An 18,004-nucleotide genomic window follows, 5' to 3' on the forward strand; every position below is an offset into this window, starting at 1 on the left:
GATTTTATTATGAGGCAACCTAGTCTTGGTTTTTAAAAGCAATAAGTGATTTCAGTAATGATTATTAAAACATCAAAACGTTGTATTTAAAGACCCATGAAACAGCAAATTATTTTATAAAACAGCATCCAGACTGAAGTCTGAAGAATGGAATACCTTCCTGCTCCTGGTTGCCTCCAGTGAGCAATAAGGATTAACACTCAGAGCTGCAAATATATACACAGCACTTTTTTCCTACTTTGTTTTTTTTTTTTTTTTTTTGGTATATGATACATTTGCTAGGCAAGTGTACCTCTGTGGTCTTCTGGCAGCCTGTTTGTTGTGGATTAAAAGCTGCTGTAGCTCCCTTTGGAGTGGAAGCTGAAGCACAAAACCTGTGAAAACACCTGAGCAGGGGCCAGAAGTTAACTGGTGCAAGTTGGGATTAAAAGTTTTCTCTGGCCTCAAGTGCTGGAAAGTGTTTAAAGCTCAACATAACACCTCAGACTGGTTTCAAATGGTGTTACACCACAGCAGCATATGCTCACCTAATGTAAAATCATTCATGCTTTTACAGGAAGGAACTGCTATTAACATTTCATATGTTTTCTTTATGTATATATATATATATATATATATATATATATATATATATATATATATATATATATATATATATATATATATATATATATATATATATATATATATATACACATAAAGCATCAAACAGGTAGTTTGGACATTTACTTATTTTATGTTTATGTATTTCTTGGACAAAAAGGTTCCATACCCCTAAATTCCTCCTCATCAGGTTCTATGGAGTGCTTTTGCAGTTTTAAGTTAGTTAACCTTATAAAATGGTGTTCTTCAAGGATTCCAGCTAAGATTCATTAGTTTTAGATAGATAGATAGATAGATAGATAGATAGATAGATAGATAGATAGATAGATAGATAGATAGATAGATAGATAGATAGAAAGAAATAAAGCATAACATAAGTAAATGCCCAAGCTACCTCTAAGATACTTTTTATTTACTTTGCATTGGATTAAATCTCCACACAATAATTTTTCTAATTCTCTCTGTACATGTGCGGGTTAATGTGTAATCCTTTCTATTCGATATGAGTTTTCAAAGGGATGTACTCCTAATATATACTGGAATTAAATCAAGGTTATAACAACGATTGAAGCTATTTAAGAAACTAAGGTAAAAATAAACAAAAAGATGTCACTGTCAAAGTAGCATTTCATAACAAATGTATAAAGCTAAATATATAAATATACTTAAAGCTTTTGCTGTTTGAAATTGGATTGAAATATATCTCTGGATGCAAATCTTGTAGATCGCGGTTATCCATTGGTCCAGCAAGTTTGAAATCCTTCATGAAGTAACAGACTCAAAATATGGAAATGAGTTGTTTATCTAGACTTCCTCCATCACTTGCTTTAATTCCAGCAGTTAAATTAACCTGTGCCTTTATTGGGCAAGACAGCCATCACACTGAGCCATGTTTCTATTTTAGAGTAAAGAAAGCAGAGAAAAACAAACAGCAGAAAACAAAAAAGCTTCTGTTCTGGTGTAGGAATAAAAACAGTTTCTGTAAGTGGGCTTACTTAGAATTCTTTGGATTACAGAACCGATGCTTAGGTTGAAGCTTGGCAGATTTGGTTCTTGTTGAAACTACTTTTGGAAATATATTAATGTCACTCTTTGATGACATGAAGAGACTTTGAAATAGACATCTGTGCTTTTTGCCGATATATGGTACATGTCTATTTATTGTCTTGTATCTGTGCCATACCCTGCCGCCTAGAGACTAAAATATTGACAACAACAGGGTATCAAATGCTGCAAGTACTGTGCTGGTTTAGCGCGTTTCCCTTCCACATGAACAGGGATGGGTTATTCATTAACCAGGCTTAAAAGGATGCATTTATATCTCCCTGCCTCCAGCTGACCAAAATATCAATCTTTTCAATGCATAAATATTATTTCTGGTGTGCTAAAAAATATTTTTGGTGTGGAAGTCAGTGAATTTGTTGGGATCTGGAGGCTTGTCCACTTTCTCCACCAGAGGGCGCCGGTCATCTTCCTTCCTGAGGGCATGAGCTGCTCCTACACACCTGTTTCCTGTCTCCTCATTAAGAAGACCTATTTAAGGAGGAGTAGGGTGACACTTCCCTGCCAGAATGTTTGCCAGTAATGGTTAGCAAACCTGAGCCAGCCTGCCTGATCTAGACCCTGATTTTGTGAACCTGTCTGACCCCGTTTCTCCCTGCCTCACAGATCCTGACTTGCCTGGAAACCTGAAATTCTGGAGATAGAAATCTCTGCCTGGAATCTGCCTGCCTGCACTCAGTCTCAGTCTCTGCCCTCGGCCCTCTGCCTGCCGACTAGCCTCTGGACTCACAAGGTTCCCCCCCTGCTGACCAGAATCCTCTCTGAGCAGGTATTTATCCCCGCCATCAGTGAACTGCAAATTTCCTGGATCCATTCTAACTGCTCTGTCCTCCTCAGTGGTGTTCCTCCCATGACCAGACCTCAGAACCCAGAACCCGTGCATCATTCCCTTTGTAAATATTGTAAATAAATCATTGAACTTTTTCCCTGTCTTAAGAATGTTTTTCTGCATGTGGGTTAGACGCCTTGAACCCAACATGACAGAATTTCCATGTGAGGAAAGCTAGAAGTTAACCATCTTCTTATCATGTATGTCAGAGGAAGCATAGAGATGGTAAAAGCTTGGCCGAAAAATATTTTTTCCTAAAACATATATTCATTCATATTGGCTGTGATTTGGCAGGAGAGAACAAGATTTTGAGCAGGTAACAGGAAGGTTTTTCACTGAGTACACAAACTTAACACAGTTTTATTCTTTTGGGCTGATTCTTTAATCATTTTGTTTTGTCTAAAATTGTAAACGTCATTTTGTTGTCTGCCACACATGATGTGACCTGCATCTATCTTTTAAAAACTATCCAAATATTTCCCCAAATATTCAAAAAAGCAGTTTTACTCCCCGCAGTTCTTAAGTAGAATTAAGTATCTATATAAAACTTGAGTCTGCAGGTTGAAGCTTGCAGAAGACTAGAGATCAATCTGTTGAGGGAAACTTTTTTTTTTTTAAAACACATCATTTTATGACAGTTATAAATATTTTATCTAGAATATAGACTTGTGTCATTATATTATCAAAATACTGAAATTGTGTTTAAAGCACAGGGTAACAAGTTTGACAAGAAAGGTTCCTTTCCTTTATTTTCTACATTTAGTGGTGAACCAACGAGGGGGAAAAATGAACTAACTTGAAGCTGATACAAACATAGAAACAGGTCAATGTGGAGCTTCTGTTTGTTCTTACACACAGTATTCTGAGCCTCAAGTGAAAGTCTATGCTGTAAACCAGTGGCTTTCAAGTTTAAAGGATCCCATGAGTTAATCATAATGACAATTTCAAGTTCTTTTGAGGCAGAATTTATTACATTATTGGGTAACTTGCCGCCTTTCCCAGGAGTACATCATTATGAGGTTGGAGGAAAGTGGAGGTTAACCCACAACTTTGGGAATAAAAGATGACTATTCACTTCACTGAGAGGTTTCACTAACTGAACCGCAGTCACCTGTTGGTTTTTCGACTCCTATCTTTTCTGAAGGTCTTAAACTTTTGTTTAAACAAAAAAATAGATCAAAACAAAGTGTTTTGATTGTTAAAAACAGAACAATTTAAAGGACAGCCATCACTGAATGTGACTAAGGGATTTAAAACAAAGGATTTTAAGGTGCAAACATTGAAATAAGAAAAAAATAATTATGAAAATTGAATAACAAAATCAGGCACTAAAACAACAACTCAGTTATTTAGAATAACATCAAAATAAAACACACATTCTGTCAGGTTGAGTGGAGGTTTTTGAGGATCAAAATGCAGAGATGAGGGGCAAAGATGAGTTTGCAGATTTTAGAAGTTTCCAATTTCCCCCAATTTTTTTTTACTATTTTGGAATGAGGAGCGCCCTGCGATGGACTGGCGACCTGTCCAGGGTGTACCCCGCCTCTCGCCATTGGATGCTGGAGATAGGCAGAAGCACCCCTCGCGGCCCCACTTGGGACAAGAATATCAGATAATGGATGGATGGATGGAATGAGGAAACAGGAAACAACGGAGCAACAAATCAACAACAAGAAACCAACACTGAGTGACTGCAGAAGGGGTGTATATATGGGGAACAGACAAAGGATGGGCTAATGAGCTGATAAGGAGCAGGTGTGAATGGAACTAACTAGAAGAAAGCCAAGGGGAAAGGAAACAAGCACAAGGAGGCAACAGAGAGTGAACACTGCTAGAAAACAACTACAAATACAAAGAAACTAAAAATGAACTTAAACAGAGCGCAGAACCCTGACAGGTAAAAACATGAAATTTAATGTCTGTGATTTGTAAATAACTCAAATCAGAGAATATCTGGGGTGAAAACAGACTTATTTAAAAACAAAGAGTATGAAGAATGAAAAATTGCAGGGATAAATGAAGGTGGCGTAACAGAAGAACAGTAAAATCCGTAAGTTTCAATACTGAGGTATGTGTGGAGAATGACAGTGGAGGCAAACAGGGAAATAGGAAGAGCTGCAGAGGACAGACAATAGACAGACTGAGGGAAGGTAAATAATCATCACAAAATACATTAAACTAGATAAAAAAAAGCTACAAACCAAAGAGAAAAGGAATAAGAAAATAAATCCATCCACATAAAGAACAGGTAGCAACAATAGAGTCTAAGAGAAATCAGCTGAAACAGAAGAGGAGGTTGAAATATGGGGCAACTATTAAAAACTAGCTTGCCAAAAAAAAAAACTGTTTTATAGCAGCTAATTTACTCCAAATGTGTCTTTCTATTGATTCTGACACCAGATGTAACAGTGTAAAAATCTACAGGTTTTCAGGTTTCCTGCTGTTCTCAGAGTTCTTCATATTGATCGTCTTCCATGGACACCCTATCAGATGAAGAAATTCAGACAACAGCCCATAAATAGCAAAAAAAAGAGAGAATCTGTTAACTCAGGCTTTTTGCTTCTGTTATGTTTTGACATGTTTCTTAACAGTTAACAATTTCTGACTCTGCGTGGGGCGATCTGCTCTGCTGCTCGCTCTTAATCAAAGAAACTCATTAAAATAAAGTTTACTTTATAAAAGCAGATTAGTGGAGAGAAGTATATTGAATAATGTGGAGGACATGAAGCAGGTCTGAGGGAACCGGTGTCTCTTTTAACCGGGCTGTAGAGAAATATCAGCAGTTAAATGTTGCTTTATGCTCCACCCACCTGTGACGGTCCAAGGCGATGACGTTGAGCGTCACCGTGGAGACGTGCACGGCGAGGACCTGGGCGTATGGCAGCAGGAAGCAGAGGGTGCTGCCGAACTTCCACTCCCCCTGCAGCGTGTAGACCAGGGTGAAGGGCAGGCACAGCGTGTTAACCAGCAGGTCGGCTGCAGGCCAAGGAGACAGGTGTTGGATTTCACTTAAGGGAACGTTGATGATGTCATCAATGTGACAGAAATCAGGAAAGTAAACAATGAAGAGCAACATGTGAGGAAGCCAGGGCGTAGTCAGTGTGTTTTATTGTTTTGCTCTTTTATCTATCCTAATCTCCCTCACCAGATCTGCGTCATGTTTCTCTAATGTAAACAGAGTTCTTTTGGCTTGTAAGGTCAGAAGCGCCCTGCTGTGTGTTGACGTCCATATATTGCGCTCAGTGGTATAGCATAAATTAGTGGGTCTGATATTCTCACTGCATGCGAGCCGAGGTGATTTTAACATGCATCCCTTGCCAAGTCGTTTGACCTGGATAGACACATGTCAGTTTGCTGTTTTTCAGACAAAACAGGTTTTTCAGACAGTGGGAAAGGAGTATAAAATGTCTCAGGATAAAAAAAAGAGTTCAGGGCTGAAACCACTACAGTGCTTTATAGCTGCACTGCAAAAAATGTTAATCTAAGCGTACATTTTTCTTAAAATACTTCATTTTTTATGAATGGTGCAAGTAAGTGAGATTTTGAAATTGAATACAATGTTCATTTAAATAAGAAAAAACAACTGCAGTCTTTTATGTCAAGTGCGGCACGAATTTCAGCCATTTTTTATTTTGTTTTCTAACCTGAGTGCATTAAGTCCAAACGCCTTTAATGTTTTCTATATTGATTTAGAAGTATTGTGTTTCAAATATACAGTAAAATCACTGGAATCTCTAACATTCATTTCAGTTTATCTATTATAGCGCAAATTCCAACTCTATTGAATAAAGGTCTCTAAATCATTTAGAAATATTTTATTTCAAGAATATTAAAACTTAATTGTTTTAAAACAATGCAATCGAATTTATAATTAAGATTGGTTAAAATATTTGTGTTTAAAATAATCCAACATTTTTGCTCCAGCCTGGTAAATCTGGAATAAGAATAAGCTCCTGTTAACTCAGGGACTGTAAGGGTTCCAAGTTTGGAGAAACCAGCCCACAGCATCATCCCTCCACCACTTTGCTGAACAGTAAGATTAAACGGTCACCCGATACGTATTTTTGAAGGCCGACAGATAATTTTGACATCAGTCAAACTGATCCCAGATATGTTCTGCTCAAGTTCTGGGGTGTTTTTTGATGCAGATCTTGATTTTTCTTCCTCCAAATAAATCACAAAAATGAGAAAAAAAAGCTATCAATCGAAAAATAATAACTATAGATAGCATATTGAGGGAAAGCCAATGAATGACCTTAATGCAATCTAATTAAAAATTAAAAATAATTTTTTCCTTTAAGTGTATTTTAATTTGCCTTAATTTGAACAGGTAAACAATGGAATAAACCAGATAGATTATCTTTAGAATATTAATAAAAAAAAAAAAACTCTTATTCCAAGTGTATAATATCTAATAATCTTTTTAAACAGGAAAAACAGCTTAAATTAAGTATACATAAACTTTTTTTTTTTTCAGCTTTTTAGACCCCTTTTTTCCTTACGGGGTAGATGTGCACAGAGCTGGTGCTGATAAAAGAAAACACAAACAAGAAACACTAATGTTGTCCCAAAATATGGTACAGCAGATGTTTTAATCTACTGTACCTCTAGTAAGTATTATCTTTCCAAATTTTCTTCTTCAGTCCTAAATTCTTAATTTCTTCAGCCGAGATTTCCTTTTTTTAACCATCTTAAACACCCAATAATGCTCCATAATGTCTGTTCTATTTGTGCGGTCATGACCTTTACCATTTAAGATGCGTACTGAGGGCTGTAGAGTCAGCAATGCAGCTCCAGGGTTTGTTTCCTTTAAGCAAACCCTGACTGCTGCCCACCTAAGGATGGAAAGCTTTCAAGAAAATTTTTTCCTTTCGAGAAAACAGTATCCTAGACTTTCATTGGTTTAAAAATAGGCTCATTAATCTTTCCAAGATTGATGGACAGCAATAGTCCTTCCATCTTGCTCTTGTGTTTGCACACTGCAAACTGAGGATCAAATTATATTGTACTTATCTTGAAATAAAGAAGAATCAGATGTTCAGCTTGATGCCGTTAGACTCTCTCTCTCCTCCTTCTCCAGTCAATCTTGTCTGATTCAGTGGCAGACGCCGTTCAGCATCAATCCTTCACCAGGCCAAACCCCGGGATTTCGTCTAGGATAATTAATCACTATGTTCGGCTTTCAGCTGCTGGGGAAGGATTGCTCTGAACGCTACGCAGATTTCATCCATCCTGGTAACAAGCACAGCCAACAGGATGAAGGAGGCAGACAGATCCGAACAAGCCAAACAATTTACACTTGAAGTGTTTGTACCGGATATATCAAATTTTAGAAAAGAAAAGTGCTTAATAAAGATTAATGACCCTCCTGGAAGAAAAAGAAGCAGCGTAGAGGCATCCGTGTTTCAGATGATGCAGTGTTCTTCATCTTAATCCGAATAAACTGGATACTGTTGGTTTCACTATGAACTTCAGGGTAGATTTTGACAAGAATCTATTGCAGTGATTTAGCAATAAAAAGAGAGAACTGATGCAGCTGCTACCTGCACAGACGGACCCGCCCAGCCACAAGAATAAAAAGTTAAAACAACAACCCAATCCTTTGACCCTCTGTGGCCTTGTTCCCGATCAGGTTTAATTTGTTTGTTGTGCTTTAAAATCCTAAATGATTTTTCTCCTGATCTTTATTTAACATGACGCTCCTTTGGGCCAGAGATCAGTTCCTGAGTCAGCTGAGGACGCATGCAGAGGCAGAACCAAGAGAGGAGTCGACCAAAACTCATCTTATAGGGGGCAGTGACACCATCTGCCTGGAGATTTGCCCACAGACAGGAGGTCACATGACCTCTAGAGCCAAAAATCATCAGCCTGAATGGAAAAATCAGGGGATACAGATCATGGACATACATACAAGTTCAGCCTTAAAAGCAGACTTTCCTGCGTCGCTCATAATAATCAGTGCAGCAGTCTTCCAACAACAGCTGATATATCAGATTTATCTTTAATCCCAGAATATCTGCTAACTTTCTTATTTTCTTCTGTATTTTTAGTTTTTTTAAACAGTGGGCCATGTCAGTAATCCTCATGTTTAAATAGTGATCCTAATGATGGGAAGCAAAACCTTTAACTGCAAGAGAAGAGGGAAAAAATATATATTTTTAATCTGCTTTTTGTGAGCACCACAGATTAACCCGTCTATATCTAAGGACTATCTGTGTCTGCTCTCCATCTATCTGGCTCTAAATGTCTCCTCATTGTTGCCCAGTAAAATAATCAACAAAAACAAAACATTATCATAAGGTGTATCTATTGGTTCTGTCTTGACATGCTGACATGATTTAAGTGATTCAATAATTAAATTAAATGGATTCAACAACATAAAAACACAAAAATCCTGGTCAAACCCAGTGATTAATGTTGTGAATAATTATTAAAAGAAGATTGGGACTTTAATGCATTAAATATAGGAACTCACTTATTTGCATTTTCTTATATGCATCCCAATAGGGAACCTTTGTAGGCTACTCGCTGTTTCTTATATGCGTGTAAATCTGTTGCAAAAGTGGCCTTACAGGCATTGGTCAACTGGGGATATTAAGGCTGAAAATTGACTAAAAATGTTTTTAATTAATTAGTGATTAAAATTACTTGTCAATTAACAGGAATATAGTATTATGAATCGATTCGAATTTGAATCAAAAACTTAATCCCAACCGGATATCAGCTAAGTCGCTATAATAAGTGCTGTCTGAATAGTTCCGGCAGTTAGGAAGGAACGAGGACGAGGAACATGGATTATTTATGTAAAGCTTAACGAGAAAATAATAGCCTCAATAGTAATTGTTTTAATTGCACTAAATGCTGCAAATTTAACAGCAGTTGTTAAACTCCCAAAGACAACGTTTTATGCAGAGCAGAACTGTAATAGTTGTTTTAGTGTAAGCAATAAAACTTTATCTTCTGTCTACATTCTTGCTATATGAATTTGGTACCATATTAGTTATTAATGTTCATGGACTGTTCACACTTCTATAAATGAAGTTTCTCGAAGAAATTACATAAAACGCTAAAATATAATACGTTTTAACCAGTCAGATGATTGAATAACCAAAATAGGTGGATTAAAAACAATTAATATATGTAGTTGTGCTCATAATATGTATTTCATAGCTGAGTAGCAAACCAGGTTTTAGAGTAAAAAGGTACATTTATTTTATTTATTAAAAATGTATTTCCTTTAATTACTGACCCTGTGATTAACTCCATTACAATTTTCAATCACATCCCAGCACTAATTAAAAAATACGAAATTGACTTACAATCTTTGAAGCTTTGTCCCTTAAAAATCCCCCTTTATTAATGGAGGAAGTGGAGAAAGGTTTCTATTCATTTTGAAGAAATTAAATAGTGAAGCTCTTTGCTTTTTTTAACTGTTTTATGGTCAGATTACAACCAAAGATTACATTAAAATGTAATTATATAACAAGTAGAATTGAAAATATTTTCATAATTAAACATAATTCTGTCACTTTATATTGAATAGGTGTATAAGATAACTGATATTCTCTACAGTTGAAGTTTGTTTATGAAACTATTTAGGGCTGCACAGTGAAGCAGTGGGTAGCACTGCTTCACAGCAGGAAGGGTCTGGGTTAAATTCCCGCCGTCTTTCTTTGTTTCATGGAGTTTGCATGTTCTCCCTCTGCATACTTTGGTTCTCTCCGGGTACTCCGGCTTCCTTCCACAGTCTTCTCTAAATTCTCCTTAGGTGTGTGTGCGTGTGTGTGAATGGTTGTTTGTCTCTGTGTTGCCCTGCGATGGATTGGCGACCTGTCCAGGGTGACCCCGCCTCTCGCCTGTAGACAGCTGGAGGCACCAGCACCCCTCACCACCCCAGCAGGGATAAAGCGTGACGGAAAATTTATGGATGGATGAAACCATTTAATGGTCAGATTAATGACAACTTTTTGTTTTTTTTGTATTCAAACTGTTGTGGCCATTTATGCTAAATTTTTGTAATTTGTTATTTCTACCAATGTAGTTTGATTTTTGCTATATAAAATATATTTAAGTTAATTTATTATTTATTTTTACATTTGGAATTGTGTGGAGTAAGTTCTTAATTGTTAGACCCTCCCATTAATTTGAGTGATTAAGAGCACACCAGGTGTTGGACGATGGTTGGTAAATGTCTAGTGTGGGCGGGAGGTTTCTAAAAAATGATTTTTTTATCACTTTTTTTGGGGAGCTTTTTAATTTTTGCTTTTACAATAAGTCAAGCTGGAAGTGCGTACAAACACAAAATCACCTGTTACCACCACGGCCTTCGTTGGAAATTTTGGTATTTGATTTTTGTTGGAACAGAAGGCTGCGACAAATGACAACTTTTAGTTTTTCCTGTATTCCAACAACAACATAGTTAAATTCAAGCAAATAAAACCAAGCTAATTCAAAGTATTTCTGTCACTTTAAATATAATAATTATTTAGACAAATAAATATTGTTTTTAGCAGTTAATGGGAGTGGACTTCCTTTTTTTCCCAGGATTTTCAACATGTTTTTAGCAGCATGATTGAAATGGAAGTATTATATCGAAATTCTGCTGTTAAATTTTGAAATGATTATAGATCCTAATACTTCAGCATCGTACTTACTGACGTACTGACATTTATGATCAGGCTGAGCTGGTTAAAGATGTTAGATTTGTTTAATTGATAAAAACAATCCTGCATAATGCAAATACTTAACCTGGTAATGTCAACTGGTTTCACTAAACTAGCTTGTTTAACTGCATCATGATGAAAATAAATCAGGTTAATGAAATCAGATAACAATACTACAATTAAACATTAATTAGACTGAGCTAAAGTGGTATAATTAAACATCATTAGCATCTATTAAATTTAATGTCACAGTGTAAAGTTATGCAAACTTTAGTCTACAATCCTGGATTAAATCATCCTAAAATGTTTGTGTTTTTTAATTGGTGTTTTAATTAATGGCATTATACTTCTTGCATTTAATCAACAGAGTTTAGTGGAACCAGGTGACATTAATATCTTGGTTAAGTGAATAAAACATGACATTTTTTTAAAGACTATTTTTAGGGAGCAGATATGTGTTTGGGGAAAGAAATTTCCACTTTATAAAAACTAATTACTGAATCAACATGTCTTATCATCATCAGTGATGGGACTAACGGCGTTGAAACTAACGCCGTTACTAACGCCGTTACCTTGTTTTAGTAACGAGTAATCTAACTAATTATTTTGACTGTAACTATAACGCAGTTACCATTGCAGACACCCCGTTACTGCGCGTTACTCAGGTCGCACAATGAACCTTTTTTCATTATAGGACTCGTGCGCAGCTGCGTGAAGCTGACACCCCACCCACGCCAAAAAACTCTGCAAATAGACTGAATGGTTAGTGCAACGTTAGTGCAGATTTGTGCAGAAAAAAATATAGTTTGTGCTACTTTTGTTTAAGAGATATTAAAGATTTATTTTAGGTCATCAAGAGGTGCGCGCCTTGTCATGAGAGAGGGGAGGATGAGATTCCGTCTGTCAGTTGGGTAGGTGGGTGTTTCCGCTGGCGGGTGTTACCGTACAGCACACACAGAGAGATGGAGAGCGAGGATGACTCCAGCAGCAAAACAGCGTTTTCCAGATGGAAATACCAGTGTTACGTAGAGCTGCGTTTCCCCATCACATAAAGGTTTCCTCTGCATCTCCACACAGCGCAGGCGGCAAGAGTCACCGCGCAAGCGACAGGAAACGCGCATGCTCGCTAAAGGCGCGCAACAGTCGCCCTGTGCTCGCGCCACAGGAGAACTATGGAGAGCGTGAACGATCAAATGAACCTGACAACAGCCAGAAATGATAGCCTGTATGGAGAAAGGGAGAAATCTGGATGGATGGATGGATGGATGGATGGATGGATGGATGGATGGATGGATGGATGGATGGATACTCTGCCTTCTCAACCTACTGTATTTTTTATTTTAAACATTATTTGATGGCCTTTGTGGCAGGGATAGAGATCCATATTTTATGTCACATACAGAGTATACATCTAGATAGATAGATGGATAGATAGATGCTGCAGTATCTATAACAACCCAAACACACAGATTTCAGAATTAGACATCCCCAGTTATTAATTTCATTCACTCACCGGATCTGAATGTCCTGTTATAAAACTTCACATGGCGTTCCCCCCTGATGTCATTTACGTTGAGTTGCAATAAATGCTAAACTGTCTGCAGGTTCTTGTCTTTGTCGTTCGCTCTATTCAGCTGGCTTTGGAAACACACAGCGAGAAGGTGGGGGCCGGGTGGTGAGGTTTACGGGGGCGAGAAACTCAAAAGTAACGCAATAGTTACTTTTACTAGTAACTAGTTACTTTTATTGTGGAGTAACTCAGTTAGTAACTCAGTTACTTTTTGGGAGAAGTAACTAGTAACTATAACTAATTACTTTTTCAAAGTAACGTGCCCAACACTGATCATCATTGTTGTCTGGAGAAGAGATCTAATATAATATAAACAATAAAATACTCCCAGGGTGGTTCTGTTTTTAGTATGCAACCCTGCAAACCTCAAGGATTTTAGCTGACAAAGTTATCAGAAAACTCAATCATGACCAGAGCCAAAGCTTCTCAGAAAGCTGCTGTAGTTTGATTCCTTTGCTGTTTAATTCAGTGCCTCAGGGCAAATACAAACAGAAACAGCAGGAAAAGGGGAAATAGAGGAAATTAGAAAATACCAACAGAGATGAGGAGAATAAGCCTAATGACATCCCAGCTATATTGAGCTAAAACAAAAAAATATTAACAGGATTTTTCTTTTTGAGGAAGAAGAGGAAATTAGTTGGTTATAGTATTTATCTTAAAACTAAATCCTTGTTTCAAAATAAAGGCACATTTACAAGGCGTAACTTAACCTGGAGAGACCAACAAAGAGAACAGCTGCGATTAGAAACGTTTTAGTGAAACAGAAGAAATAAGTGATCTGGCGCTCAGGCCCCTGCAAAAGACTTTGATGCTGTGAATCAACATTTGCCTGGATGAATAAGCCAGGAAAAAGATTAGAGTAGTCAATGGTGGTGGAATAAGCCAGAAGGTGAGTGACATTGAGAATGAGGGAGGAGATGGGTGGAGGTAGGGGAAATTTTATTGGTGTGCTGGAGATAAGTAATAGGCCAGGGGCTAAATGAAAGATAATTGGCATTGAAGGAGGTATGGCCCTGACGTTGATTGGCTAAGGTTGATTAGGGGACATTGCAGCTGGTTCAGGTGAAGCTGATAAGTCTCTCCATAAGTCAGACAAAAGCAACCTGATCAACAACAAACTGCAGTTTACAAATTATGAATTAATTTATCAAAGGTATAAAGATGATTCCATGAGCCACACCCAGTCCACACAATCAGAAACAGAACCTGTATGACAACACGGAGGAAAAAACATCTAAGTCATTCCAGAAGAACATCTAAAGCTCTGCTGTCTCACTGCCTTAGTTAAAATCAGAGTTAATGATTTGACAAAAAGATAAAAGAGAAAATGGCCTCCATGGTAGAGTGGAAAGGGCAGAACAACCCAAAAAAAAAAAAAACACATTTCTCAAAAAAACATTTAAATGATCTTCAAGACTATAAAATAGCATCACATTTCTGAAAAAGATTACACTAACTGTTATACATGGTGGTGGTGGTGTGATGATCTGTGTTGCTTGGCAGATTTAGGAACTCGATGACCACTCTAGCAGAACATCTATATAGGGAATATCTATCCATAAAATTTCATTAAATTCAAGGTCACTTAATAAATGTGAACCCCGAAAAGAGATCTTTATAGTCACAGTTAGTCCTTCAGGGAAGTGGAACTAAAAAAAAATAATGAATATATATATATATATATATATTAAGATACAGAGAGAGATAAAGTCTAACACACAGCTAAAATAACAAGTACAGCTGGTTCCTTTCTTTGAAATAGGAAAAACTATGAGCACCAGAAGGAGCTGTGGAGGCAGCAACAAGCATCTGGTTTTAATCCCAAACTGACAGCCAACCCACTAACACCTCTTATTGATTTAAAGGAATTAAACCATCAACTCTCTGGCAGACGCCCTTACCTTTCCACACAATGCATGTCTCTATTTCTCTATTCTTCCTGCAGCCTTTGATCCCCCTAGCTGCCCTCTGCCTCCCAGGCTCCTCAGTCAGACATGAAAGAAATAGTTTGAACTTCGGATTCTTGAATACATGAACCTCTTGTTTTCTTTTTCCCCTTCCATGTTCCTTATTAAAAACCTTCCATTGAACAGACAATCCAAGAATGAAAGAGTTTGTTGCTCCTTATTCTTCTTCCCAAAACATCTATAAACTTTAAGCAACAACAAATCGTGATGTGTGTCTGCAGACGACCGAGAAAGGCTCCTTTAACAGCATGTTTACTTTGATACGGAACGGCAGAAGGGGATCGTTTCATGTATATTTCCACGAGCTGCAAACAGACAAACAAATCAGGTGAAGATTCAGGGCCTGAATGAGCTTCAGCAGAACTGATACCTCCAAAACAAACAGAAAAGGGAAAGTTATAGAACCAGCAACATCAAACGGCAGAATTTCAAAAGGAAACAAACCTGCCACCAAAATAAACTAAAGGAAGCCAAAAATACAAGCTGAGCTCAAATTTAAATTCCCAATAGGGGACGCAGACAGCTTTAGTTTCCTTTTTAATGGCATTTTATCTACTAGAGAATGGCTGACATCCTCAGAAGCTCAACCTGAAGAAGTCCTGTTTATCTTCTATTGTCTTTAAAATAACGATAATTGTTATACCCCTGCTCTTTAACGTTCTGTTCCGGAGGATGATAACAGATTTACTGCCGAGTTTTATTGTGTCTGTATTTAAGGAATCATCAAACATGCTGGGTTTCAGCTACTATGTTTATCTGAGTGTGTGTTTTATACAAACACACAAAATGTACAAAATCTTAACACCTTTTCACATTTTTTTATTTTTTACTTTTTTCTATCAAGTTCATGAAGAGTTTATAAATTTATGATGCCATGTTAATATGTATGATTATCTTTCCTGTTTGAATAAACTGGATGGATGGATGGATGGATGGATGGATGGATGGATGGATGGATGGATGGATGGATGGATGGATGGATGGACAGAAGGTCGAATGGAGTGGATGGATGGGTTGACGGATGGATGGATGGACAGAAGGTCGAATGGATGGATGGATTGACAGATGAGTGGATGGATCATGGATGAATTGACAGATGGATGGGTTGATGGATGGATGGATTGACAGATGGATGGGTTGATGGATGGATGGATTGACAGATGGATGGGTTGATGGATGGATGGATTGACAGATGGATGGGTTGCCAGATGGATGGATTGACGGATGGATGGATGGACAGAAGGTCGAATAGATGGATGGATTGACAGATGAGTGGATCGATCATGGATGAATTGACAGATGGATGGATGGATGGATGGATGGATGGATGGATGGAAGGAAGGACAAATGGACAGAAGGTTGAATGGAGTGGATGGATGGATTGACAGATGGATGGATTGACGGATGGATGGATGGATGGATTGATGGATGGACGGAAGGACGAATGGACAGAAGGTCGAATGGAGTGGATGGATGGATTGATGGATGGATGGATGGATGGACGGAAGGACGAATGGACAGAAAGTCGAATGGAGTGGATGGATGGATTGACAGATGGATGGATTGACGGATGGATGGATGGACGGAAGGACGAATGGACAGAAGGTCGAATGGAGTGGATGGATGGATTAACAGATTGATGGATGGATGGATGGATGGATGGATGGATGGATGGATGGATGGATGGACGGAAGGACGAATGGACAGAAGGTCGAATGGAGTGGATGGATGGATTGACAGATGGATAGATTGACGGATGGATGGATGGATGGATGGACGGAAGGACGAATGGACAGAAGGTCGAATGGAGTGGATGGATGGATTGACAGATGGATGGATGGATGGATAATTTGGATGGATGGATGGATGGATGGATGGATGGATAGACGGACGGACGATCAGATCCCTCCAATCCATTCCTCCATCCATCCGGCCATCAATCTATCCATCCATATGCAATGGATGGATAGATTGATAGAAGAATGGGACAAATGGATTGGATGGATGTATGAGTGGATGGATTAACTCTTATTAAAGTTTCTTAGTCTATACAAATTCAACTCTCTATTGCTAATTCAACTCTCCATTGAATTTCTCCAGGAGGTTTTGCTTTATATAAATATTCTTCTTTACTTTTTCAGATTAGGAATAGGCGATGTATACCAAAATAATATGTCAATATTTTCAATCTGGGCAAACCTTCAAAACAAAGCCTTGCCAAAAAATGTCACACAGACATCAAACTGTAGATAAACAGGAAAAATGGCTAAAAAATAAAGTACTAATCTAAATATAATGCAAAAAGAAAATCCTGATATACACTATATGGTCTTATATCTCTTGTGAGAAGAATTTCAATATTTTAAACATCTGAATATATTGCCCAGTCCTAATTCAGATGTTCCCTCTAAAACTGCTGCTCTTCGTTTTCCTCCCTACTATTTCGTCATTTACTTTAAGAATACTAAAGGGCAAGAACGCTTCGAGTAAAACCATCAGTGGATTTCAATACCTTTGCCTCATTGTTCCATCAAATAAAGTAGCACTGGTCTTAAGTCCATTTCAAAAGTGCCCTGAATGCCAAAGAGCCTGTGGTTGTTTATTTTTGGCCTCACTTCTAGGATCCCCTTCACTAGAACTGGCCATGGCCTGGTACAAAAGGCTCACAGCAGCATCCTCATCCACATTATGTTCCTCACAGCGGAATAGTTGCCTTTTCTCATTAAGCCTGATGTGCCGAAAAAGTACAAAACAGACGTCTGCCACTTCATCTCCATTACAGTCTGTGTGTTCAGGCAGAAAAGATGACATTCTGGTTTCCCCACACGACTTTGGGGGGCGAGAGAGAGAGCGAGAGAGCGGGCAAGAGAGAGGTGGAGATGTGAGTAAGGTACTCCAAATGCTGGGCTCAGCCACTATAGGAGGCAGTAAGGAGGCACTAAGAAAAAGACTAAACACGAATCCCTGTTTTTCCTCTTCCAAGGAGATAAAAGCAACATGTTCTAAGAGGTCTTTTAAGAGTTTCTCATAATTCAGACAGAATGTGACCAAAAACAAAAACAGAACTGAGTGAGACAAACATGGAAAGTATTCAGCTGCATATTAAGTCAGATAAATTCCAGACAACGTTATGATCGCTCCCTGTGGGATCATAACATTGTCCTCGGGATCAAGCAAATGTTCAGCTTTTGCACGAACATTTGCATGATTGCCGAGGACATAGACAGGAGGGGGGGTGGGATAATCTTTCCACATATGTAGGGCACATTCATTCTCATTTCACTGAGGTGGAAATGATTAACGTTACCTG

General features: G+C 37.9%; 1 protein-coding gene across 1 annotated transcript in view; it reads right to left on the reverse strand.

The window, feature by feature from the left end:
* Positions 1 to 18,004, reverse strand: part of npy2rl (neuropeptide Y receptor Y2, like) — a 105,271-nt gene that overhangs the window by 12,171 nt on the left and 75,096 nt on the right. Inside the window, exon 4 of the mRNA XM_038307261.1 lies at positions 5,305 to 5,470. Within this exon, the coding sequence (XP_038163189.1) occupies positions 5,305 to 5,470 (166 nt within the window). The remainder of the gene's footprint in view (positions 1 to 5,304; positions 5,471 to 18,004) is intronic.

This window comes from Cyprinodon tularosa, unplaced genomic scaffold, assembly GCF_016077235.1.
Source record: "Cyprinodon tularosa strain WSP-4 unplaced genomic scaffold, ASM1607723v1 ctg606, whole genome shotgun sequence".
NCBI lineage: Eukaryota > Metazoa > Chordata > Actinopteri > Cyprinodontiformes > Cyprinodontidae > Cyprinodon > Cyprinodon tularosa.